The sequence below is a fragment of the Hemibagrus wyckioides genome, linkage group LG17 (genome assembly GCF_019097595.1).
Source record: "Hemibagrus wyckioides isolate EC202008001 linkage group LG17, SWU_Hwy_1.0, whole genome shotgun sequence".
Taxonomy (NCBI): Eukaryota; Metazoa; Chordata; class Actinopteri; order Siluriformes; family Bagridae; genus Hemibagrus; species Hemibagrus wyckioides.
The window spans coordinates 20986981-21012988 of record NC_080726.1 but is presented as its reverse complement, the minus strand read 5'-3'; the positions used below and the strand labels follow the sequence as shown (position 1 = coordinate 21012988).

At 39.0% G+C, this 26008-nt stretch overlaps 1 protein-coding gene across 1 annotated transcript in view; it reads left to right on the top strand.

Annotated features, from left to right (window-relative positions):
• Window positions 1-26008, top strand: part of grik4 (glutamate receptor, ionotropic, kainate 4) — a 403962-nt gene that overhangs the window by 277050 nt on the left and 100904 nt on the right. The window contains exon 7 of the mRNA XM_058414559.1: window positions 16275-16453. Coding sequence (XP_058270542.1) covers window positions 16275-16453 — 179 coding nt within the window. The remainder of the gene's footprint in view (window positions 1-16274; window positions 16454-26008) is intronic.

Sequence of the window (26008 nt, the reverse complement as noted above, 5' to 3'; positions counted from 1 at the left end):
GTGGTATGCTGACATTACCCTGGATACCGTAGCTCTTGATACATCACAAAGACTTGCTGTCTTAGTCACAGATGCGCCAGCGAGACGTGCACCAACAATTTGTTCTCTTTTGAACTCTGATATGTCACCCATAATGTTGTGTGCATTGCAATATTTTAAGCAAAACTGTGCTATTACTCTGCTAATTAAACCTTCACACTCTGCTCTTACTGGTGGAATGTGCAATCAATGAAGATTGGCCACCAGGCTGGTCAAATTTAGCCATGAATCCTCCAACACTAAATTGGCCAGTGTTTCAGTTTCATTGTCCAACCCCTGTATATATACACTATATTGCCAAAAGTATTCGCTCACCTGCCTTGACTCGCATATGAACTTAAGTGACATCCCATTCCTAATCCATAGGGTTCAATATGACGTCGGTCCACCCTTTGCAGCTATAACAGCTTCAACTCTTCTGGGAAGGCTGTCCTCAAGGTTTAGGAGTGTGTTTATAGGAATTTTTGACCATTCTTCCAGAAGCGCATTTGTGAGGTCACACACTGATGTTGGACGAGAAGGCCTGGCTCTCAGTCTCCGCTCTAATTCATCCCAAAGGTGTTCTATCGGGTTGAGGTCAGGACTCTGTGCAGGCCAGTCAAGTTCATCCACACCAGACTCTGTCATCCATGTCTTTATGGACCTTGCTTTGTGCACTGGTGCACAGTCATGTTGGAAGAGGAAGGGGCCAGCTCCAAACTGTTCCCACAAAGTTGGGAGCATGGAATTGTCCAAAATGTCTTGGTATGCTGAAGCATTCAGAGTTCCTTTCACTGGAACTAAGGGGCCAAGCCCAGCTCCTGAAAAACAACCCCACACCATAATCCCCCCTCCACCAAACTTTACACTTGGCACAGTGCAGTCAGACAAGTACCGTTCTCCTGGCAACCGCCAAACCCAGACTCGTCCATCAGATTGCCAGATGGAGAAGCGCGATTCGTCACTCCAGAGAACGCGTCTCCACTGCTCTAGAGTCCAGTGGCGGCGTGCTTTACACCACTGCATCCGACGCTTTGCATTGCACTTGGTGATGTATGGCTTGGATGCAGCTGCTCGGCCATGGAAACCCATTCCATGAAGCTCTCTGCGCACTGTTCTTGAGCTAATCTGAAGGCCACATGAAGTTTGGAGGTCTGTAGCAATTGACTCTGCAGAAAGTTCGCACTATGCACCTCAGCATCCGCTGACCCCGCTCCGTCAGTTTACATGGCCTACCACTTCGTGGCTGAGTTGCTGTCATTCCCAAACACTTCCACGTTCTTATAATACAGCTGACAGTTGACTGTGGAATATTTAGGAGCGAGGAAATTTCACGACTGGATTTGTTGCACAGGTGGCATCCTATCACAGTTCCACGCTTGAATTCACTGAGCTCCTGAGAGCGACCCATTCTTTCACAAATGTTTGTAAAAACAGTCTGCATGCCTAGGTGCTTGATTTTATACACCTGTGGCCATGGAAGTGATTGGAACACCTGATTCTGATTATTTGGATGGGTGAGCGAATACTTTTGGCAATATAATATAAACATATAAATATTTATAAATATTTATATAATATATATATTTTTTTTTATATATTTTTTTTTTATTAAACTCATGGTCAGCAGTCACATAGATTTTTTTTAAAAATCCCACAATGATTGTTTTTTTCTATGGATGTAATAAGTTAAGATATGAAGCTAGTGGATGTTGAGGATGCGGAAGATAGGGATAGGTGGAGAGAGATGATTCACTGTGGCGACCCCTGAAGGGAAAAGCCGAAAGAAGAAGAAGAAGAAGAATGATTGTTTTTTCCCACAAATTGTTTTTTCCTGATTTTTTTAAAGTAATGTTAATCACAAGTTCCATAAACACATCATTAACTATGAGCAAATCATTAGTTATTTATAATTTGACAATGAACAAATGTTCATAAATAAGAGTTTGTGTCCTTTTTAATGTGTGAATACATTAACCTACATTCGGAGTCATTCGGAATTTGAACATAAACTAATATCTATACATAACATTTTATCTACTTCTGTGTACTCAATGTTTCTGTACACCAAAAAAAAATCCAACAGTAAGATGTATGGCTTTCTAAATGAGAGTTCATATATACTGTTTAGCTATTCTCTGTATAGACAAAACATTAGTAAATGTATTTTTAAACACCTGTAAACAGATAAAGCTTTATAACCTGTGCTTATATAGGCGGAGCTACAAACCCAGTGTTTACCAGTGTGGAGAAGGAGGAGCACTCCGAAGTTGTTGGTGTGGAATGACACAAATTTATATGTACCATTTTGTTAATAAAGAGCATTTGACTTATTTGCACTTCCTTGGTCTTTGGACGTTCGCTTTGTAAACACTGGGACTGTAGCTCCGCCTACATCATGTGTGACCTCTTCATGTGATTACGTAGTACGTGGCGTGCCGGACACGCATCCCAGAGCTAGTGCTAGATGAGCTTTTGTGGTTAAAAAGTATACAATTTTAAATTTTCCTAGGAAAATGACCAATCGTTTCGCTAGATAAGAGCCTTCTTCCTGGGCTGGGATCGTTTAGAGCTGCAGTTAAACTGCATTTTGGAAATTCAAACTCGCGGGCACCATTGAAGTCCACTATATGGAGAAAAATCCTACAATGTTTTCCTCAAAAAACATAATTTCGTTACGACTGAATAAGGAAAGACATGAACATCTTGCATGACAAGGGGGTGAGGAAATTATTTGTAGATTTTTGTTCTGGAAGTGAACTTCTCCTTTAACCTGCCTTAATATTATCCCGAGCTTTTGCACGTCATCCTGTAATATCACTGTAAATGAAAAACATGATATATAATATAATATTTTTTCCAGAATAGGATGTGTAGTGACAGATGTAACCTATATTGAAATATATCCATATATATATATATACATATATATATATATATACACTATATTGCCAAAAGTATTCGCTCACCTGCCTTGACTCGCATATGAACTTAAGTGACATCCCATTCCTAATCCATAGTGTTCAATATGATGTCGGTCCACCCTTTGCAGCTATAACAGTTTCAACTCTTCTGGGGAGGCTGTCCACAAGGTTTAGGAGTGTGTTTATGGGAATTTTTGACCATTCTTCCAGAAGCGCATTTGTGAGGTCACACACTGATGTTGGACGAGAAGGCCTGGCTCTCAGTCTCCGCTCTAATTCATCCCAAAGGTGTTCTATCGGGTTGAGGTCAGGACTCTGTGCAGGCCAGTCAAGTTCATCCACACCAGACTCTGTCATCCATGTCTTTATGGACCTTGCTTTGTGCACTGGTGCACAGTCATGTTGGAAGAGGAAGGGGCCAGCTCCAAACTGTTCCCACAAAGTTGGGAGCATGGAATTGTCCAAAATGTCTTGGTATGCTGAAGCATTCAGAGTTCCTTTCACTGGAACTAAGGGGCCAAGCCCAGCTCCTGAAAAACAACCCCACACCATAATCCCCCCTCCACCAAACTTTACACTTGGCAAAATGCAGTCAGACAAGTACCGTTCTCCTGGCAACCGCCAAACCCAGACTCGTCCATCAGATTGCCAGATGGAGAAGCGCGATTCGTCACTCCAGAGAACGCGTCTCCACTGCTCTAGAGTCCAGTAGCGGCGTGCTTTACACCACTGCATCCGATGCTTTGCATTGCACTCGGTGATGTATGGCTTGGATGCAGCTGCTCGGCCATGGAAACCCATTCCATGAAGCTCTCTGCGCACTGTTCTTGAGCTAATCTGAAGGCCACATGAAGTTTGGAGGTCTGTAGCGATTGACTCTGCAGAAAGTTGGCGACCTCTTCGCACTATGTGCCTCAGCATCCGCTGACCCCGCTCCGTCAGTTTACGTGGCCTACCACTTCGTGGCTGAGTTGCTGTAGTTCCCAAACACTTCCACGTTCTTATAATACAGCTGACAGTTGACTGTGGAATATTTAGGAGCGAGGAAATTTCACGACTGGATTTGTTGCACAGGTGGCATCCTTTCACAGTTCCACGCTGGAATTCACTGAGCTCCTGAGAGCGACCCATTCTTTCACAAATGTTTGTAAAAACAGTCTGCATGCCTAGGTGCTTGATTTTATACACCTGTGGCCATGGAAGTGATTGGAACACCTGATTCTGATTATTTGGATGGGTGAGCGAATACTTTTGGCAATATAGTGTATATATATATATACATCATCCTTGTCGTAAATGGCAGTCCCACGGACCATTGAGTTACACAAGGCTGTAGTGGGGCCCATTTCTTATTTTAGGCTTGTAAAAGCTTGGTGAAAGGAGTAATGAGGTTATTATGCACTTCATTCATCTTCAGAGGTTTTCTTTGTCATTGTCCCCAATTATTTCACGCTGTTTCTTATGCAGGTAATACATGTGCTTTAGTGAGTAATAACACTGAGATTACACTCGCTGGGAATGTAACTAAATGCCAAGCCATTAAAAAAGCATCACGATTAGCATGATAGTCAATATCCTGTAAAATAATGTAAAGTCTTGAGGACTGACTCAAATGGTCACTGAAGGTCAGACTTTGGGCAGTACCATAGTGTTTAGGGTGCCTTTTTGTTACATAATGAATATACACCGATCAGTGTATTAACATTATAGCTTTAACATTATGACCACCTGCCTAATATTGTGTAGGTCCCCCAACAGCCCTGACCCGTCGAGGCATTGTCTCCATTAGATCCCTGAAGCTGTGCTGTGGTATCTGGCACCAAGATGTTAGCAGCAGATCCTTTAAGTCCTGTAAGTTGCAAGGTTGGGCTGCCATGGGGTCAGAATCTCGTGCCTGATCGGTGTATTTACAGTACATGTACTCACAAGTAAAAAGAGTATGGAGATGCCTAATCCTGTACACTATGCAATAAAAGCATTCAGTCTGCATTATATCGTTAAAACTATAATCTAAATCTTATATAATTAAATCTCTCATCGATTCTTTGTAACTGAACTGAACATTGCAGTCATGAGTATGTACACGAGTGTTATTTATATATATATATATATATATATATATATATATATATATACGTTTGTTAATGTTTACATATTTAGCTACCAATTATTTACAGATTCATCACTGTTAAATTAGTAGTTAATAGTGTATACACACATTAGCACATTAGTATCATTAGCTTTATTTCTAAAGTGACTTCTGAGTAACTAATGATTTGTTCATTGCTATTAATGATGCATTAATGAAAGTTATTACAAAGCGTTTCCTCTGGGTTTTAGCTCGTCAAAGGATTTATGATGACCTGATGAGTAAACCTACAGTACAGTACAGTACCTACAGTACATTGTAAGAAAGAGAATTAAAAGAAGGGCTTGGTAATAAGAATTACTGATATGCAAACCTATATCTGATCTTTATAGCGTGATTTTCACATTATGTAATCATCAATCATTCTGTCATCTATCATTAGTGAAGCAGGAAAGCCTTTCAGATTTGTGGCTGCATTCTTACTTTATAAATACTTTTACATAACTCTTTAAGACACAATCCTCTTCATGTATCTGGAGTTTTATGCTTCCCCACTGTGCAGCTTTATGACCCTAAGATATAAGTTATTAGGACTGAAATAGATATTAGATTCAGTCCTACGTTATATTCCTCTATTCTATAATGTACTACCACCATAGTAATATGATGCTATTATACCTTACCGTTCCTACGACAACATTAATTACTGAACGTCTTGTCAGTTGTTCATTTATGATCAATTTAGCGTTTCTCTGCTCTCATTCTCAGTGTCCTTCAGGCTGCCATTATGTATGCTGTCCCACTCATTTACTATCAAACCATAGGAACTGATAGCGACAGCAATTCCTCTCTTCACAGAGAAACGAGTATATAAATGGACTGATAAACATCTTTACTTGTCAAAGATATGAGAGCTGACATAAACAAAACGGTATGGCTCACATGCATAGAAGCTCTTCCCAATTGTAATGAGGACACAGGCAACCTGTGCGGTCTGTTAAAGTCTAGTCCTCCCCTGTCCCTGTCAGCACTGAGACTTTATTTTCCTCACTGAGGGCTGTATTCTGAGTCGGCAACCTAAGACCGAACGTTAATATGTAAGTCAATATTTACATGGGGAAAGTCATTTGCATTCAGACTTCGGCTAAGCAGCTGCATAAGTTGAATTTTTTATGCGCCCCATTCAAATTATTCAAATCATCTGCTTCTAGTTTATGCCTCTTGGGTTGCCGTATTGTTTGGAGTAGCCTGTAAGTGCCCGTGATATGGTTTTTCAATAAACGACCAACTTTAAACAAGAGCACTTGCTTTTAAACTAGTGAAAAAATCCAGTTTAAAGAGATTGTTGAAAGCAACAGTTACACAAGTGCAAATCTTCCAAACAAGGCAGTTTTTGTGCACTCCAAAGACTTTCAGATGGAAGATTTTTTAGATAGCTATTTTTGTAGGTAGTATTTGTCCTTGTATGGGTGTAGGCAATTCCATTCGTCCTTTTCACTGGACTGGAGGAATCTAAAAGTTTTAGCATGTATGAATGTTTCTAGTTTTTTTTGTTTCTCGTTTGTAAATTGTCAGAGGTTGTTCTGTGGTTATAATAATCTCACACATTATGCATAGGTAGCATAGTTAGCTTTAATTAGCCAGCTCAATGTGATTCAGAGATCATTACTTCCTTATGTGTCTTGCTAGCAAATAGTTTGTTGTTATTCTGCTGTCGCTCTCGTAATACTGAAGTTATCTTTGTTTATTAAGTGGACATTGAAGCATGCATAAAGCCATGGGATTTATCACAACCTGTCAATATTTGTTAGAAATAGAAATAAAAGGCTTTTTCCTTCTGCAGGCGTGGGTGAATGTTAGATAAATAGCAACAACATTCATTTGTGCAAGTATATTTAAATAGCAGAATTGTTTCCTCATTGATGTAATGCATCCTTCTTTATCCACAATCAGTTTCCAGAAAGTATAGCTGCTGCAAGTGTACGATTCATCAAGTTTCAAGCCATCAGCATGCTATGTGACGAGTCTGAAGGGTGTCCATGATATTATGTCTTCATTACAGAACAGCTATGCTATTTCAGTTTTATTGCCGCTGTTTTATTCACTTTGAAATGGTCACCATATGTAGGGGTCATGATTAAAATGCTTCCCTCCCCAACAGAGTTGAAAATTAACACACATTCTGATCACAACAAGACTGATGTAAAATGTACTTTGGCTAACACAGAATTAGCCGAGATACAGTACTTATCCTACTCTCATTACCTGTGCTTTGTCCCAAGTTAAGTGCCTTGCTTAATCACTGATAATAATAAATAAATAAACAGTGCGGCCAAAAGTATTCGGACAGCTGACTATCACATCCATATGTATGGTTCTTCCACAAACTATTGCCACAAAGTTGGGAGCACACAGTAGTATAGGATGTCTTTATATGCTGTAGCTTTAAGATTTCCCTCTACTGGAACTAGGGGGCTCAAACTTGTTCCAGAAAAAAAATGATATCCATTAAGACATGAGTTACTAAGATTGGTGTTGAAGAACTCGAGTTGCCTGCACAGACCCATGACCTCAACCCCACTGAACAGTGACTGCACCCCAGCCCTTCTCACCCAACATTGGTATCTGACCTCACTAATGATCTTGTGCAACTGAATGGACGAACCCCTACAGCCATGTTTCAAAATCTAGTGTCAAAAGCCTTCCTACAATAGTGGAGGTTATTGTAACAGCAAACTGTGCAATGGGATGTTCAGGAAAGCGCATATGATTGTGAAACAATCACGATATAGCATGATATGTGGGACAGAACTATCCAGAAGATATTCAAGTCATCTTATTTAAGCTTTCTGGCTCAAGCTAGTCATTCTGGTTGAAGAAGGGCCGCATAGACATTCAGCAGAATGTGTGGAAGCTGCCAGCAAATGACATAGGATGTAATGATTGAAATGTACCTTTAGCCCTTCAACACTTCACTGTAGATGGTGGATAATGGCTCCCTCTGTATGTTTGGCAGTTGTGCCCTCTTCCCTCTCTCTCTCTCTCTCTCTCTCTCTCTCGCCCCCACTCAGTGCACAAGGCCCATTAATCACGCTGTCTGGTGACAGCCTAATAGAGCATGTCCTCTCATGAATATTTCTCCTTTCTGCCCTGTGGTGGCAGTGCTGGAACTCAGCTATTTGTCCTGCTAACCTCCACCACTGTCACTGCAGAAAAAAAGGTGTATCCAGACCAGTGAACTCCACCAACAATGCACTGTAACTGTATCAGACACTCACTCTGAATACAAGATAAACTACGCTTGAACTAGTTGACTCGAGTAGGTTTGATGTACATAGCTTTAGCATTGGAATCGGATTATTTTTCAAGTTACGACCAAAACTGTGGCCAGTGTAGTTAGTGGTGCAGGATCAGAAACACACACACACACACACATGTACACACACAACATTACAGTTATAAATATTTCCAAATAGTCTGGGAAACATACATAACGTTATAGCGTCTCTGGGAATTTTCTGTTCAAAGTATTTGTGCTAAATTGCGCAATGAAGATTTGTAGGTAGATACATTTAACACAGTATATGGACTTTTATATGCTTTTATTTTGCCATAATATCAGCCAAATTTTCTTTGCACTTTTATCAAAGGGAACGATTACTCGGTTCACCACATAGGCTACTAATTATGTCTGTTTCAATTACAAGCAAACACATTGAATGGATCGAATGAATTTCTTACAAAATGCGATGACTTCCATGTTTTTTCCCCTTACACAATTTCACACCGCTACCGTATTAATATCTGTATGAGTTATTTGATAATTCTCATATAATCTTATCAAAAAACCGTAAGCTTCTAAGGGTGATGATGAGAGAGAAGGTGAAATGTGAATTTAACTGAGAATGCGGTTCGTATCCTAACAATAATGATAGTACCGTCTATATGGAAAATAAAGTAGATTATTTTAATAATGTTATTTTTAATGGACTCGGATATACTTGGAATTACACAATAAGATGTGTTGTGTCGTTACACATCGATCATACAGGCATCCTATCTCACACATTTCAGAAAACTAATTAGATTTTTTTTTTTTTTTTGCCCCTGCCACCAGGTATTATTAGGTATTATTTTCTGTTTGTCTGTCCATCCATCTGTCTGGAACCAGCAGATTTTGGAATATATCATACAGAATACCATATTTTAATGGTATTTCAGGTGGACGAATTAATAACAAAAAAAAAAACTAGACTTGGTGGCGCCGTATCCCTTTAATGCCATTAGAGAGACTTTATATAATGTTTATTAGCTCCACTGCTACACACATAGCACATACAAGTCAGGAGCAGCTATAACATATCACTTTACTTCACTTTATTACTTTTCCTTACCGATCAGGCATAACATTATGACTAATATTGTGTTGGTCCCCCTTTTGCTGCCAAAACAGCCCTGACCCGTCATACACTGTGTATTCTGACACCTTTCTATCAGAACCAGCATTAACTTCTTCAGCAATCTGAGCAACAGTAGCTCGTCTGTTGGATCAGATCACACGGACCAGCCTTCGCTCCCCACGTGCATCATTGAGCCTTGGCCGTCCATGACCCTGTCGCCGGTTCACCACTGTTCCTTCCTTGGACCACTTTTCATAGATACTGACCACTACAGACCGGGAACACCCCACAAAAGCTGCAGTTTTGGAGATGCTCTGATCCAGTGGTCTAGCCATCACAATTTGGGGCTTCATCAAACTCGCTCAAATCCTTACGCTTGTCCATTTTTCCTGCTTCTAACACATCAACTTTGAGGACAAAATGTTCACTTGCTGCCTAATATATCCCACCCACTAACAGGTGCCATGATGCCTCTCACTGCTTAGAATGTTATAACTGATCAGTGTATCCCACATTGTCTATTTCTAGTGTAATTTTTTATTGACAGTGTGTTATTTAGGAATAAGAGACCTACCACTGTTTTCATCTATTCATTTAAACAAATACTACGACTTAAGAAAGCGCTATAATCTTTATTTCTTGATTCACACCATCATCTTTCTTGTGCTCTCTTTCTTTCTTTCTTTCATACAATTACATGATATAATGTTTTTTACACATGAAGACATACTTGTGCTATATGACTTTGGGACACCCAAACTTTGTGCTTGTCCAGTAACTTTATGCTTGTCTCTGCCCATCATCACTCAGTTAATCAAATTCATGTGTGTTGAAAGGGCTACCAAAAAAAAAAAAAATTTAAAGTATGTTCTGTCTAGAACAATATATCTTTGGTATTAATCGCTGCACTGAGATCATGTAATAAAAACAACGAAACACAGCCATAATTGCAGGTCTAGAATAGGTAATTTACTACTTTAACCAGTGCTGTTTAGTACTGTAGTGAAATATTAAATGTATAAATGTATTTAATTTTTTCAAAATAAAAAATAATAATAATTGAATAATTAAAAAAATTAAAATAATTTAAATTAAATTAGATTTTAAACAATTATTTTAAAATTATTATTTAAAATATTTAAAATGTTTTTATTAGGCTTAAATATTTAGGAGCATATCCAATACAAGTTTTACTATTCATTTATTTTTAATTTTTATTTTTAATTACTTCTGGTAGTATGTGTATATGTATATGTATCTACAAAAAATGTGTAGGTTAAAGTCTTTCATTTTGTCATGGAGCAGGTGATCATCACTACATTCTGTTGTAAGACGTTATTGATTCTACACTGCCTCTTCCCTCAGTGTAGCCTCCTGCAGGTGAGATGATTAGATCATCAATTTCAACAGACTGCATTGTCAGTACAGAGAAATAATTCCTATCGCTTTGGTCATTATAATCATGATGGATCTAGGTTAAGGATCTAAATGTGTTAAATATATTAATAAGTGGTGTGGTGCAGTGGAGTAGTGGATAGCTTTTGTCCATCATATTGCTCAATGATTCTCGACAGATGGCATCTTGGCATATTTGGTTTTGGTTTATTCTTTTTTTATTTTTCAAAATTGAAGAATATAAGCCCTTTTTAAAATCTATTAAAATATAACCGAATATGAATATTACTAACTGAAATTCTAACTAACTAACTCTTATGAGAAGGCTTTCCACAAGGTTTAGGAGTGTGTTTATGGGAATTTTTGACCATTCCTGTAGATGCACATTTGTGAGGTCAGGCACCAATCAGTCTCTGCTTTAATTCATCCCAAAGGTGTTCTATCGGGTTGAGGTCAGGACTCTGCTCATCCATGCCTTTATGGACCTTGCTTTGTGCACTGGTGTGCAGTCATGTTGGAACAGGAAGGGCTCATCCCCTGTAACTGTAACTGCAACTGTTCCCACAAAGTTGGGAGCATGGAATTGTCCAAATTGTCTCGGTATGCTGAAGCATTAAGAGTTCCTTTCACTGGAACTAAGGGGCCGAGCGCAACCCCTGAAAAACAACCCCACATCATATGAATCCCCCCTTCATCAAACATTACACTTGCACAGTGCAGTCAGTACCGTTCTCCCAGACTCGTCCATCAGATTGCCAGACAGAGAAATGTGATTGGTCACAGAACACGTCTCCACAGCTCTAGAGTCCAGTGGCGGCGTGCTTTACACCACTGCATCTGAAGCTTTGCATTGCACTTGGTGATGTATGGCTTGGATGCAGCCACTCGGCCGTGAAAACCCATTCCATGAAGCTCTCTATTCACTGTTCTTGAGCTGATCTGAAGGCCACATGAAGTTTGGAGGTCAGTAGCTATTGACTCTGCAGAAAGTTGGTGACTTCTGTGCACTGTGTACCTCAGCATGCGCTGACCCCGCTCTGTGGTCTACCACTTCATGGCAGAGTTGCTGTTGTTCCCAACTGCTTCCACTTTGTTATAATGCCACTAACAGTTGATCGTGGAATATTTAGTAGTGAGGACATTTCACTTATTGCACAGGAGGCAACCTATCACGCTACCAAGCTTGAATTCACTGAGCTCCTGAGAGCGACCCATTCTTTCACAAATGTCTGTAGAAGCAGTCTGCATGCCTAGGTGCTTGATTTTATACACCTGTGGCCATGGAAGTGATTGGAACGCCTGAATTCAACGATTTGGAGGGGTGTCCCAAAACCTTTGGCAATACAGTGTACCGAATCTCTGCATCTTTATGGAATAGCAAATACAAATATCTTCTTTGTAGTCCATGGTCAGTTCTACAGTATTTACAGATAATAATCCAAGCAGACGATTCCGATGTGAAATGTAGTCAGTTTTTATACTGTATGTACAAATGCTTGTCCGTTATAAATGTATCACATTTACTCATTCATTTTTAAAGGATCAACCCCTTAAACATGATAAATGAGCGCCCGTTGTGCCCATCTCTACGTTTAAACAGAAAGGTGCAGCACTGAAAGAATCTGACAGTGGCTTTGCTGTTTTTTTTTTTTTTTACTAAAGCACTGTCTCTATTTTACAGCATACATTAATTTGATGTGATAAGGGGTGCAATGGGATTTGACATATGCTGTCATTATGGGAGTGAAGAGAAAATCCAACCCCTCCTCAACCTTCAGGGTTCCTTTTTTGGTGTGTGGGAAGAGTGGAGACAAGGATAGACCGCTGCCTGTCTGTTTCTCCTGCACACAGTGAGCCGCAGACGCTTTCAGTAGGAGGTGATATGTAAATTTTACTGTCTAGTGAAGCAGCTGGTGTCCAGACACAAATGAGAAGATCACCTGTCTGAAAAAGTGTAGCCATTGAACACACGGTGTTTTTACTTTGGGAATTGCCCTCTGCAGTTTGCGTTTTTTTTCTGGGGGGTTTCTAACCTGTGAAGTTTATTAGAGGATTATAAGAGCTGTAATAACCAAGAGCATTTTATTGGTTATCTTGTAATCGCTGTAGCTTGCAATTTGCAGTCACTGTATGTGGTGCTGACTTCACACCACTTCATCAGGAATAGAGTGTTGCAGGACCAACATATTTTTTTTTTTTTTAAATGAAGACCACCCCTGTGCTCTAAATAAAAAAAAAAAAAGCTGATACGTTTTTTCCATTAGCTTTTGGATTATTGCAGAAAATAAGCCCTGTGACCAGTAAATGTTTATGATTCTTACATGTTTTGGTTTTTTTTTTTTTTTGTCCATCAAGGTATCATTTCATCAATCGCCTTCACAAATCACAAAAACAAGACAACTTTTATGGATTCTGAAGCCGTAATACAATCTCCGAAAGTTAAAAGATAAAGTTAGGCTATGAATGAACCACAACATGGCCACATGACCTTATTTAAAAACATGTCCTCTGATTCACGGATCCACTGTGCTCTTTTTGTGGATGAATCTTGGCGGTTTTCCTGTGTGTGAAAAGAAAAGTTTGAGCTGGAACAGTTTGTGAGAGTGTGAGTATAAAGACAGCGCTGCTGGTGTAGATGAGTTTGGCAAGATGACGTTTAATGTCCATGATAACCTCAAAATTTAGCCACTAATAAGTAACTGTCTTGTTCATAAAAAGCTTAAAAAACATGAGTGAGGTATTAATGGTGTGTCTTGAGCATATATTAGGCATTTAACCAAGAACAAGTCATTGACGATAGAACCAAAAGTGCAAAAATAACTCATTTCATTTCTGGCATTTTGGCAGATGCCCTTATCCAGAGCAACTTTTATCTCATTTTATACAACTGAGTAATTGATGGTTAAGGGCCCAGCAGTGGCAGCTGGGATTCAAGCTCACACCCTTTCAGTAGTCAGTAGTCCAACACCTTAAACACTAAGCTACCACATACCTCATTCCTGCAGCAGTCTGTTATATGTACATGAGCTCAGGACTCAGTGTAGGAATGTCAGTTTGTGTAAAGTAAATGAGGATGACCTATAAGTTCAAAATACTGTACATTACCAGATAAAAACACCAAAACAAATCAGAAAACGCAACGACAAAACCAAAAACACAACACCAAATCTAGAAACACACCAAAAAAATTTAAAAAATACACAATTGTATAGCGCTTTTAACAATGGACAGAAGACTTCCTTTACAGAAGTATAGAAACATAGGGGAAAAAATGATAAAGTTTATAGTTATTATTTTATCCCTAATGAGAAGCCAGAGGTGATGGCGGTGAGGAAAAACCCCCTCAGATGATATGAGGAAGAAACCTTGAGAGGAACCAGCCTCAGAAGGGAACCTCATCCTCATTTGGGTGACAGACATTCAGAGATTGAAAAAATGGAGAAAAGACTTACAAGATGTGTTTACCTGTTTTGTTTTGTTTTTACTTTCTTTATTTACTCATTTAAGGAGATAGAAAAAGTGAAGAAACTGCCAAGTCTATATATGTGGTTTAATGTAAATATTTTGTGCTAAATAGCTGCTAATTGGCGTTGAATTCAAAATAAAACATCAGTGCGCATGTTAATTTGAGATATTGTAAGCGTGTGCTGTTTGACCTTAGATATTTCTTACATTTTTACATGGATTTTTCCTTTGCGTCCTTTTATCCGAAGCAACATACCAATCAGACAGGATACGATAGATCAGATTGAAAAGTTGGAGGTTAAATTCGTACTAAAAAAAGGCAAACGTTTGCTCAGTGGCAGTCCTGTGATTTTATTAGCAGCTCAGAAAGTTGCCCATTGAGCTACCTCTACTACACACACTCATGCATTAAGACTATTTAGTGACTGAATAGGTTTTAGATTAGACATTGTTCAAAGCATTGAGGGGAAAATAAATCCAGTTTATTGCTGTGTTTTTCTGCCTAATAACACACCTTTCAAATTCAAATAGCCGGCTCTGAATGACTTTTCTTACGTGATTTGCTCTGGATAAGGACATCTGATTTGCTCTAAACATCTGGAATCAATGTAAGAACATCTGTTTGTGAGCATTTGTAAAGTAAATGAGGGAGAGGCTTGGTAAATTATTCCCAAAACTTCAAAATTACTACCAAAATCGGAAGGTAAAAAAACAAAAAATATGTTGAATCTACAAACACAATACCAGCTGTGTAAACACAACAACACTCCAAAAACCTAACAGCAAATTGAATTACACATCTGCATGTCAGCTCAGTATGGAAAAGTACGCTGTGTCCGATCATGTGATGTTAAATAGGGTTAAATTCCATTCTGAGTATTGGAGCATTTGCTGTTGCGTGTTGTCGGATTTTCCTGTTGGGTTTTTGCTTTGCTAATACTGTATATTTTGCAATGACGGGTCACTATAGTCAATCCCTGTTGGAACTCTGCAGGCTGTCAGAATTGGACAAATGACTGACTGCTGTGGACGAATGCTAGCGCTGCTATTATCAGCGCCTCAGCGTGATGGTGTCGCTCCAGCGTCTACATTCAGTGCTCTCCAATCCATATAGCGCAGAAGTCTGATCTCCAAACATTCAGCCTGTAATCCATATGCAGGTCATTATGCTGTCGGTCGTGTGAAAATAAGCCCAACTTTAGGACACCGAGCTTTCAGCACTGCCTCAGGCAAAAATAAAATAGAAAAAAAAAATGTAGTGCACTCATTTTGCACATGTTGTGTGCACAAAATGAAATGATATCCTGTCACGCATGGTACAATACATGGGGAACACACAGAACCTGGATTCATCAAAAATCTGCCAAGAAGCTCAAGTGAAAGAGATGACAGGTTTTGAGAGATGAATTCAGTGCTGATGCTGGAGAGTCACAGGAACAGCTGCTCCCACTTTCCTTTTCCTTCATAGAGTCGTATACGTCTGACCTTCTCCTGGACGCTCTCACTCACTAAAACTGAGCAATGAATTAATATCATAATGTAATTATTCAAATGTCTTACATCAGACCATAAATGTCTGACCATAAACCATAAGCTCACATAGTTTCTATTATTATAATTTATTTTATACTGTATTCAAATCAGTATGTGTTGTGAATATAAATATTTTGATCTAAATATTTATCTATAAATACCATACTAATGATTAACACTGGATAGTAGTTTATACAGTATGCATAAACAGTGACTGTGTGTGGTATAGCAAATACTGATCATGGTAAAATACTGACTTCTACTGGACTCCTGGATAGGAAATGGACTGAGAATATACATTGAACGATAACCATTGTACTAATACATTTATAAACTATATGGAACTATAGTGAGATATTACAGGACAGGTTTTTACATCTTACGAGTCTTTCAAGTATTCATTGTTTTGTCTCTGTGGTGTGTGTATGTGTGTGTGTCCCTGTTCAACAGGCCTATTAAACCTGGAAGTGTTACTGCGACAATTTCTCATTTCCAAGGAAACACTCTCTGTTCGCATGCTGGATGACAGCCAAGACCCTACTCCCCTCCTCAAAGAGATTCGAGATGACAAGACTGCCACCATCATCGTCGACGCCAACGCCACCATGTCCCACAGCATCCTGGAAAGGGTATGAAAACCTACATACCATAAGAAAGACTAACATGTTAATATATTGACTTCAATTGTTTATCTGTCCATCTATCTATCTGTCTATATATCCTTATACATGTATATGCATACACAGTCAGGTCCATAAATATACAAATATTGACAGAGTTATTGTTATTTTAGCAATAAACAGCTTTCAGCTTAAATTTGAGACTATATACATCTGACTGAAAGCAATTCAGCAGCCATCTGCTTAGCCATTCCATGGCCCTGATGTCTGTTATTCCCTCATTATTTCACATACAACTAAGCGGAGTTTGCATTAGGATTCTATTGCCGTTAACTCTCAATATGAAATCCAAAGAGCTGTCACTGCCAGTGAAGCAAACCTTCATTAGGCTGAAAGATAAATCAGAGAAATAACAAAACTTTAGGTATTGCCAATTCATTGCAACTGTGGTGCATTTTTAAACAGAAAGAATCCACTGGTGAGTTCAGGAAGACCAAAATGCCTGGAAAAGCACAAAAACAACGGTAGTGAGAACAAGAATTATTTTCCTCAAAAGAAAAAAAAACCCCTTAACAACAGCTAGACAGATCAAGGACACTCTCCAGGACTAAGGCTCTTCAGGATCTGTGTCGAAGTCAGTAATCAGGGGAAGGCTTCACCAAAATACAGAGGGTTTACCACAAGATGTAAATCATTGTTAAAGATGTAAACCAATCAATGGAGCTGCCAGAACACTTCAGTAAGCCTGTACAGCTCTGGAACTGGATCCTGTAGACAGATGAGACATAAATCAGCTTGTATTGGAATGATGGGAAGAGAAGAGTATGGAAAATGGAGGAAACTGCTCATGGTCTGAATCACACCACTTCATCTCTTGCCATGAGTGTGAACTCTCTGCCAGTGGAACTGATTCCCTTGTATTTATTGATTACATGACTGATGAAAAAGTAATGAATGCTGAAGTGTATGAAGTCTATAGGGCTTTATTGTCTGCCTCAAAGTACAGATGGACAATGGCCTGAAGTAGGCTTTTTTTTTTTTTTTTTAAGGCAAAGAAATAGAATGTTTTTCAATGAGTCACTTAATCTGAATCCCATTGAGCAAGCATCGGTCATTTCACTTGCTGAGGTCTGAACTCAGGGCCTAAGAACAAGTAGGAACTAAAGACAGATGTAGTAAAGGATTGGCAGAGCATCAACATGGAAGAAAACCAGCATCTGGTGATGGGTATGGGTTCCAGACATCAAGCAGTCATTGATTTCAAAGGATTTCCAAGTAATCAAATGACAATTCAATTTATTATGATGCTTAATTACTTAAAAGGTGTGTGGTGTGTGTGTGTGTGTGTGTTACTCCATATATACAAAGTGCTTCCTACACCATTCTGAAAGCTTAAGTCTGCACTATTTTATTTTATCTCCAATAAACTCTGACAGCTGAAATTAAAACAATTTAATATTTATGGAATAAATATTTATGTACCTGACTTTCCATAACTTATCTGAGAGTTAAAATTAAATTTAATTTAGTGTTAAATAGAGGTTTAATTAAGAGGCGGCAAGTGTGATCAACTTGCCCACTGAACTTTTATGGGGACATCTTAATACCTGAGCAGAGTGCAGAGGAATCATGCAGAGGTATGAATATACCTGAAATTCATGTGACTGTAACCAATGCATGCATGTTACCTGCTGGAACATTGAGAAGTTGTCGATTTGAGGTTTGTCGTAATTCAGCATCTGACAGAGATCAAGAACGGCTTGCTTTATCAGATAGAAATCCTTCAGTGTGGTGCTGATCTATAAATAATAACACATTCACTTGAAAATCTTGAGGTCTGAACACACACTGTGAATTGGCAGGCAGTGATGAAAAGGGTATCAAGGATAGATGGCCAGTTAACATAATTGCTATCTAATATAAATCCGAGCTCTGTACTGCAACATTGCAGTGATTTCATTATCCCACAATCCATGCCATGCTCCATCTTTTAGAAGCTGCAGTGGTCAATGATATTTGCCCCTAATAGCTGGTGGATCCTGTGGTTAACCTTTCTACTATAGCTTTTTCATTAGGTCTTACAAATTAGTTTAGTAACAAGATCAGTCGGAACATAATTTTTCCTAACCTTATTAGTTAATCTAATGGCTATATCCCTGGGAATGAGGAGATGGAGGCTGGTGATGGAGACATTGAAGCTGTCAGGATTCTCTATTATCATTATTGATGTTCCCTTTTACGTCTAGATGTGCTTTTCAGTGCTGCTCCTTAGCAGTAATCAAAATAGCACAAACAAAACCAAGCACAAACCCAGCACTATGGAATTAATTAAATATTCGGCCTTCGTCTCTCAATGGGATCTGATCGCCTCCTGAAAAACCAGAGCGCACATGAGTAGGCAACCATCAATCACATATAGGTGTAAACAATCACTCTTTTCTTTCCCCTTCCCAGCCTGCTCTCAACCATGCCACACTAATCTAGCTAGATGATTGACTTTGACATGTTATAAAAGTAAGAAATAAAGTGAAAACAGGTGAGTCTAATCATGACACTTGAGGCTATTAACCAATGACGTACAGGAGGCAGACAAGACATGAACCGAAATAAAACATGCGGTAAAGTAAACACAGCAAACATGAACTAAGCGCCATGACATGAGGGTTTTATCATAATTTATTACACAAGCTCATTTTTAATTAATCCTGATATTTTAAATTAAATATGACTCCAGTAACTGTGGTATATTGAGATTAAAAATACTATTATTGCATAAAATTGTTTTACATTTTAAATATGCTAACGTTTCACGAGTTATTTGTCAATTTGGATATATAATTAAAATTGTAAGTACATCACTTTAACGTAGCCTTGTTCATTCATGCAGCTGTCTAATCAGCCAATGACGAGCCAGTGGTCTTCCCCTCTTCAACTGTCCACTTTCATTGAACCCGTGCCCAATGAAGCCTCAGATTCTCAGGTGTTTATATCTAACCCGACATGGCTGTCTTCTTTTGTAGCCCTCAAGGTTCTGAGGTGCCTCAAGGTTCAGCATGTTGTGCATTCAGAAATGGTTTTTTTTCCGCTCACCAAGGTTATAATTCGAGTTGTTATTTGAGTTATCATAACCTTCCAGTCAGTTCAAACCAGTCTGGCCATTTTGTCTGACCTTTGTTTTTTTAAAAAGGCATTTCCTCTCACAAAATTGCTGGTAACTTGATGGTTTTTTCCTCATTCTGTTTGATACCCTCCAAAATATCCTCAAAAACAGACCCTCATTCACTGAATGGCCATTGTTAGTTTAGGCAGATTCAAATTAATGGGTGTTTTAGGTGCTTAAAGCAGGATTGACAGCAGAGTAAATTAGACAGAGGGTCTGTAGTATCGTCTCCTCAGCACTAGAGGCACTCATATAAACACAAGCTTCAAAGGTACCTGGCAAAAAAATTGGACACCTGACAAATCACACTCATATGCTTTGTTGAACATCCTGTTATTTAGTCCTCCCTTTGCTGTTATAATAAACTCCTCTGAACTGGGAAGGCTTTCGACTAGATTCTTTAATGTGGCTATGCAGGATTTGGGTCCATTTAACCAAAACAGCATTACAGAGCTCATGTGCTAATGGTGGACGAGAAAGCCTGGTGTGAAGTCAACATTCCATACAAACCCAAAGGTGTTTAGTGGAGTAGAGTTCAGGAACTCTTTGCAGGCCATTCAATTATTTTCACACAAACCTTGCCTGGGGAAGGGGCACATATGGTTGTGAGGGTCAGTTTGGCCATATTGTGCATCTATTCGTGGCTAAAGAAAAAGTTTCTTATTTGGACGGGTACATTTACAAGGATTCACACTGTTCAAGGTTATTGGCTGATAAAGAAAGGTAGAAGTTACTGAATACCTTTATATTTGAGAATTAAGCAGTGTATTAGCACTGAATCTGTATTGTCACAGAACACATAAATCATCTGATCGGATTCGCAATTGAATATATACAAAGCCCATCCTCTCCATCAGCCTCCCTTTTTGAAGTTTCAAAGTCTGTTAGTCACATTTGCAGTAACACATTCTCTTCTACTCACTCCCCTTGGCCTTATACAACTATTCGGCTTGCCGTCTTAAGCCATTCCTTGGCTTTTCTTGTTGCTATGGTGACAGTGGGTGCTCTGCCAGTGAATTGTGCAGTACACAACAGGGAGGATTTGCTTTTCTCTCACCCTTCCACATCTTCCTTGCTTCCTCGTCTTTTCCCACACATCCCTGTCTTATAAGTGAGGAGCATACGTGTGGAATATCAGAGGAGAACTGGAGACTGCAGTTCAACAGACAATATGGCCAAGCATGGCAGAGCTGTTTGCCAGTGCTCACCCTAATGCTTCTGTGCACACGTTCCAATTACATGGTCAGTTGCAGTTGAATTTGCATATTCTATAATGCAAATTCTTGCATTATAGAATATCGATGCATGGACAAAATTATTAGAAGACTTTTTTCTTCTCCTATTTGCTTTAATTAATAGGATGAAATGGGGAGGAAATATGCAGGGCATATGGGCACTTCTACAGAAAAATGGCTTCTAGAACTCTTTCATTTAGGCTAGAATTTTTTTTTGCTTGTCATCTCAAACTACATACCACTACTCCTTCTATTTACCCACTGGCTTTACACTGATGGTCCCTAAAGCAACACTGCCACAGATGTCAATCCTCAGTATTTCAGTGTCTGCTAGGTGCCAAGACACATGTGAAAACATAAACCAGTACTTCATTTGTAGTAGCAGTGGTAGAAGGTTTAAATCTAGCCAAACTGTAATTGTTGAGTACAGCCCTTATCCTTCAGCTCGTCAGGTACTCTGTATTAAGGCTGACTCTTCTGTTTCCCAATACAGCCAGGGATTTGAGAAGAACAGAATTTCACCTGAATAGAATAGTATATTTATAAATACTTTACATTTCTTCTTCTTAGGTATACTATCAAATATTAAAATTGAAGCATTTTCATGATGGCCCAATGCAGCTCATTCCAGATGAATAACATCATTAGTCAGTTTGTATATGGCTACAGAACTTTTCTGGCATGAAAAAATGATTAGTATTTTTCAATCCCTCTTATTGTCAGCTTGACAATTACCGATTACAGCCAATTCCACGGATTCCTTAAGCAGTTTGAAGGAGGGCTTTGAACTTCCGCAGGGACTCTGCTTTTTCTTCTTCAGTTGTGTGTGCCTGACGTCTTTTGAAAGAATGTTGATGAATATGCCAACAATCACACTGATTCATGAAGGGATTGATTGATAATTGAAATGATGACTTGGAATCAGGCTCTTTATTGTTCGTGATGCTTTGAATACTGAGTGAAGAGTTTCTAGTGTTTAAAGTCTATTAGAGCTGACAATGGAGAAGAGTTTTGCCATGCATGTAATTGTTAAGGCTATTCTTCATTGAAATACTGCATAATTTATACACATTATGAGTATAATGGTTTGCTTTTGAATGATACTTGATAAAGGTTTTCGGACATTTCAGAAGCTAGATTATGGTTCTGTAAGAAAATGGAATTTTTAAACCGAGATATTTAGAAAATGGGTTTGGAATTTTAACAAACGAGGAAAACTCTGACATGTTGCAAAGAAATTGATTTTTATACCAAGGGTAGTTATTCAAAAACATTTGTTAAAATATATTTGATGATCTGTGGAACCCCGGACCTAATTAACCAGTAAACCCCTCGGCCATACTACCGATAGTAGAGCTTCAAATCCAAAGCCTGGGATCTGAGATCTCTAGTCATTAAACAAAAAATCTGTTCACCTTTGCAACTGTGGTTCTATGAACCCTGGAAACACCTGGATATTGTGACGTACTAAAATGCAGCATTTGCATTAAATCTGTGTTGGTTCCATGACAAAGAATCCTGGCAGTAAACAGAACCATAATTGCATATACAAATAGCATTCTAGTTTGCCCCTTAAGCCTTACCAACTGTCAGTGGTTATGAGGATCATCTGCATAACATATGGTACAGTGTCATGAGGAACCTGCGACGTAGGTAAGAAACATGCTTTGAGATGACCACCACATTCATGTCACTGGGAGCGTTGATATTATCCTTGCAGAGCACTGGCAATGTACAGTAAACAGCAGACTTCCTGGAGTGGAATGCTGGCAAGTAATGGACATGAGGATGAAACATATGTGGTATGTTATGATAGAGCCCATCTATAGGGCATGGTGATGATGCCCAGAACCCAATGAGCCAGTCTCTGCTTAGACCAATGAGCCCTGGTGTCCTCTGTCATCTGTAAAAGATGAACACTTGGAATGTGGAGTAGATCGCCATTTTCTTATCTAAGTAGTACCATAGGGAATGCACCATCCTGCAGACTTGCCTTCATGGAACATTGCAAGGTCAATTGGTTGATTTACAACTTGGGTGATATGACCATGTACAGAAATTCAAACGCATGGTCACCCCAGGGTCATCTAGACACCCATGTATGCAAGAAAAACTTCTCACAATTCAAACCTCAAACAGCCATGCACTATGTCAGCAGTGCTACCAAACATCTTGTTCAGCGGATGACTCTCTTTGACTTCAGAGTTATCCACAGGAAGTAGACCTCAGGAGTATGTGGCCATACTCAACAATTCCTGATGGCCTTGCAGTAGACAAGAGGAAATTTGACTTTGCAAATGCCTCAAACAGCAGTTTGGAGTGCTCAGCCTTCAAGGAGCCAGTAGAGCAGTTGCTTGAGGGGGGGGACCTCTTATTGACTTCATGGTGCTTCTGGTGCTACTGGTGGTTTAATGCTCATGTTGAGAATGACGGACTTACTTGGAGGGGTAGGATTTGGAGGAGCCAGTGGACCAAAGATCAATAATCAATTCTGTAAATGTATCATCAGTCATGAGGCTATATTTTTCGGACACTTGGGTAAAGAGTGAGAATTATAGCTTTCATTTCCTAATCTAAACATCTAGATGTTTAAAAAACAACTTAGAACCTGGCACGTTTTGTTTGAACATGTATTTCACTTTCTGAATTGGAGCCTGAAGGGAAGAATCCCCCAAAACAAACAACGACTAGAAGAAGCCATGGTACAAGCCTGGAAAACTATAACAAACAAGTATGCAACAGATGGTGCAGTTATTACCAGCAAGGGCTATGCGACCAAATATTAAGTTTTACTTACTTTTAATTATCTTAATAACACCTAGAATTGGGTAGTCTGACACCAAAGGTACCATGTTATAAATTGTGTAAAACATCTAGATGTAAATATCAGGAAATTATTTTCTGTTGTTTCTAACCCAAATGCCTTCTCTAAAAAGAATTCGGCTTGTCGTTCAGACACGTTCTGAGGAGACTGTATGTATCAGGAAAACCCAGGAGAGTCTTCCATTGTCAGGGGCTTGAGGTAACATCCCTGTTATTTGTAGATGCTGTTGTTATTTAGGTGTTGTCCACTGTGGACCTCCAACATGCACTTGAGCAGTTACTTACTGAATTTATATGGAATATGTGATTTTTGATTATGGGACTTTTCCTGGATTACTACTGTGAAAGAGCATATGATTAGTTTTGTAAATATACATTAACGACTTTATCATGTCTCCCATGATAAAGGTAACTGCCAAAGATACCAAGCAAGACAAGCACTGTACTTTTTTGGGCCAAGCAGACCACTTTTTTGTATAATTGTATATTTCTAAATAAAACAGGATTTACTGTCATGTTTCTAATAATTAAAACCACTTGAAGTTGAAATTATAAACATTTACTTCATCTTTTAGCTGTGATATTGCACTACAGCACCAGAAGAAATATCTGTTTTATTTGCTTCTACCTTAACATACTAAGACATGTTAATTAAAGTGTAAAAAATGTATCTTTACAAATTTATATATTTTGAGAACCATTCCCAATACTTGTATGTACTATACTGGTTCTAACATGGCATATCTCATATCTGAGTGATATACTTTCCAGACAGAGTGGTATTCATGTGGTTGTAAAGGTTAAGGGACTCCAGCACATTGGTGATATTATGGTCTTTTCCGGAAACATGGCAGACATTCCTTTCACGTAGGTCATAATAAGTTATGTACCCAGAGAATGCCATCCTCTGCTGAAATGGCAGCTACACATATCTATAGCCTATTTGGGGACTTGACTCGGTCTAGCTGTCTAGGTTTATAGGAAACAAAGAGAGCTACCTGGTCTTGAGCCATTCTAATGCTTGGTGTAGACCATCAGGTTGGTATATCTACACATGATGATGGCTCAGAACCAGTGAAAAAAGCCAAGCACTAAATTAATTGTTATTCATCTGGCCCTCAATTTTTTTTCACTGATTCTGAGGTCTCTATGATTAATGTGTCATTATTTTACATAGGGGGCACACACACTTACACACACACACACATTTTAGTCATGTAGCACCACATGACTCCCTAGCCTGTAAGGATCTTCTCTCTAATAGGGCACCATTCTCAAGTGAGCCCATTCTGTTAGGAAAGCTTTACAAATTACAGCCCATGCCCCACCTACTGAGACAAGGGCATGCTTCTCTTTGTGGCATTAAGGGGTCTAGGAAGCATAACAGTATTATTGCAGCCACTATCAATCCTAACATTCTCAGTAGGAGCCAGTACGACTGAGCCAGTAACCTGACTGAATCTGATCATCAAGCATAATAAGGTCTGCCACACAATGAGGTAGCAGGTTTTCTAACATTCGCTCTGAAACTCGCTCGTCAGAAACTGGCCATGATGATAAACATGAGCTGAAGGGTAGATTATTGAATTGAAAGAAAAATGTGATTGGAAAGCAAGCCTTTAAAAGCATCTGTGTTATAGCCGGTAATGGTTACACTGGTGTCCACACAAGGTTGCATGACATGGATAACTTCAGCTCTTGGGAATTTAGAGTTAGATGTAAGCCGCAGTCCGTCTGCGGAACCCAAAAGCATGTTATGTTGAGTAGAACCCTGGTTGAGTAGACCCTGTGGATCCTACCGCTTTCCATCCGAAAGATCGCAAACTATATTATCTGTAATTATCTGCCATATCTCAGGCAGAGTGCACGAGTATTTTGTGTTGGATTCAATTTAAATGTTTTTCCCATGATTTGGCTTAGCATCCAGTTTGGAGGCCTTAAAGCCTTTCATTTACCTGCTTTTAAAGAAAAAAACAGGTTTTTTTTAATAGATCTATCTGCTATTGTTGTCTGATGATCAATTCACCATTCACCATTTTACTTAATCTTGCTTAATCCAACACACAGACACACAACCCATACACGTGTGCAAAGAGTGTCCACTGTGCCTTTGTCTGCCTTTGCCTCAAAACAAGTAATTATTGAAATGTTCTAACACTGTCACTTTGAATTGAAATGCGTAATATTTCCGCTGTTTCCCAGGTAACAATGGAGAATTAATGACTAGAATATTCTAGTGGGTCATTAGTGCCATGCTTCTTTGTTGTCTTTGATCTGCCTCTTAGCAGAGCTTAAAAAGCGATACACCGTGTGTTTTCATTTGCACAATAGGGGGAAACAACACTG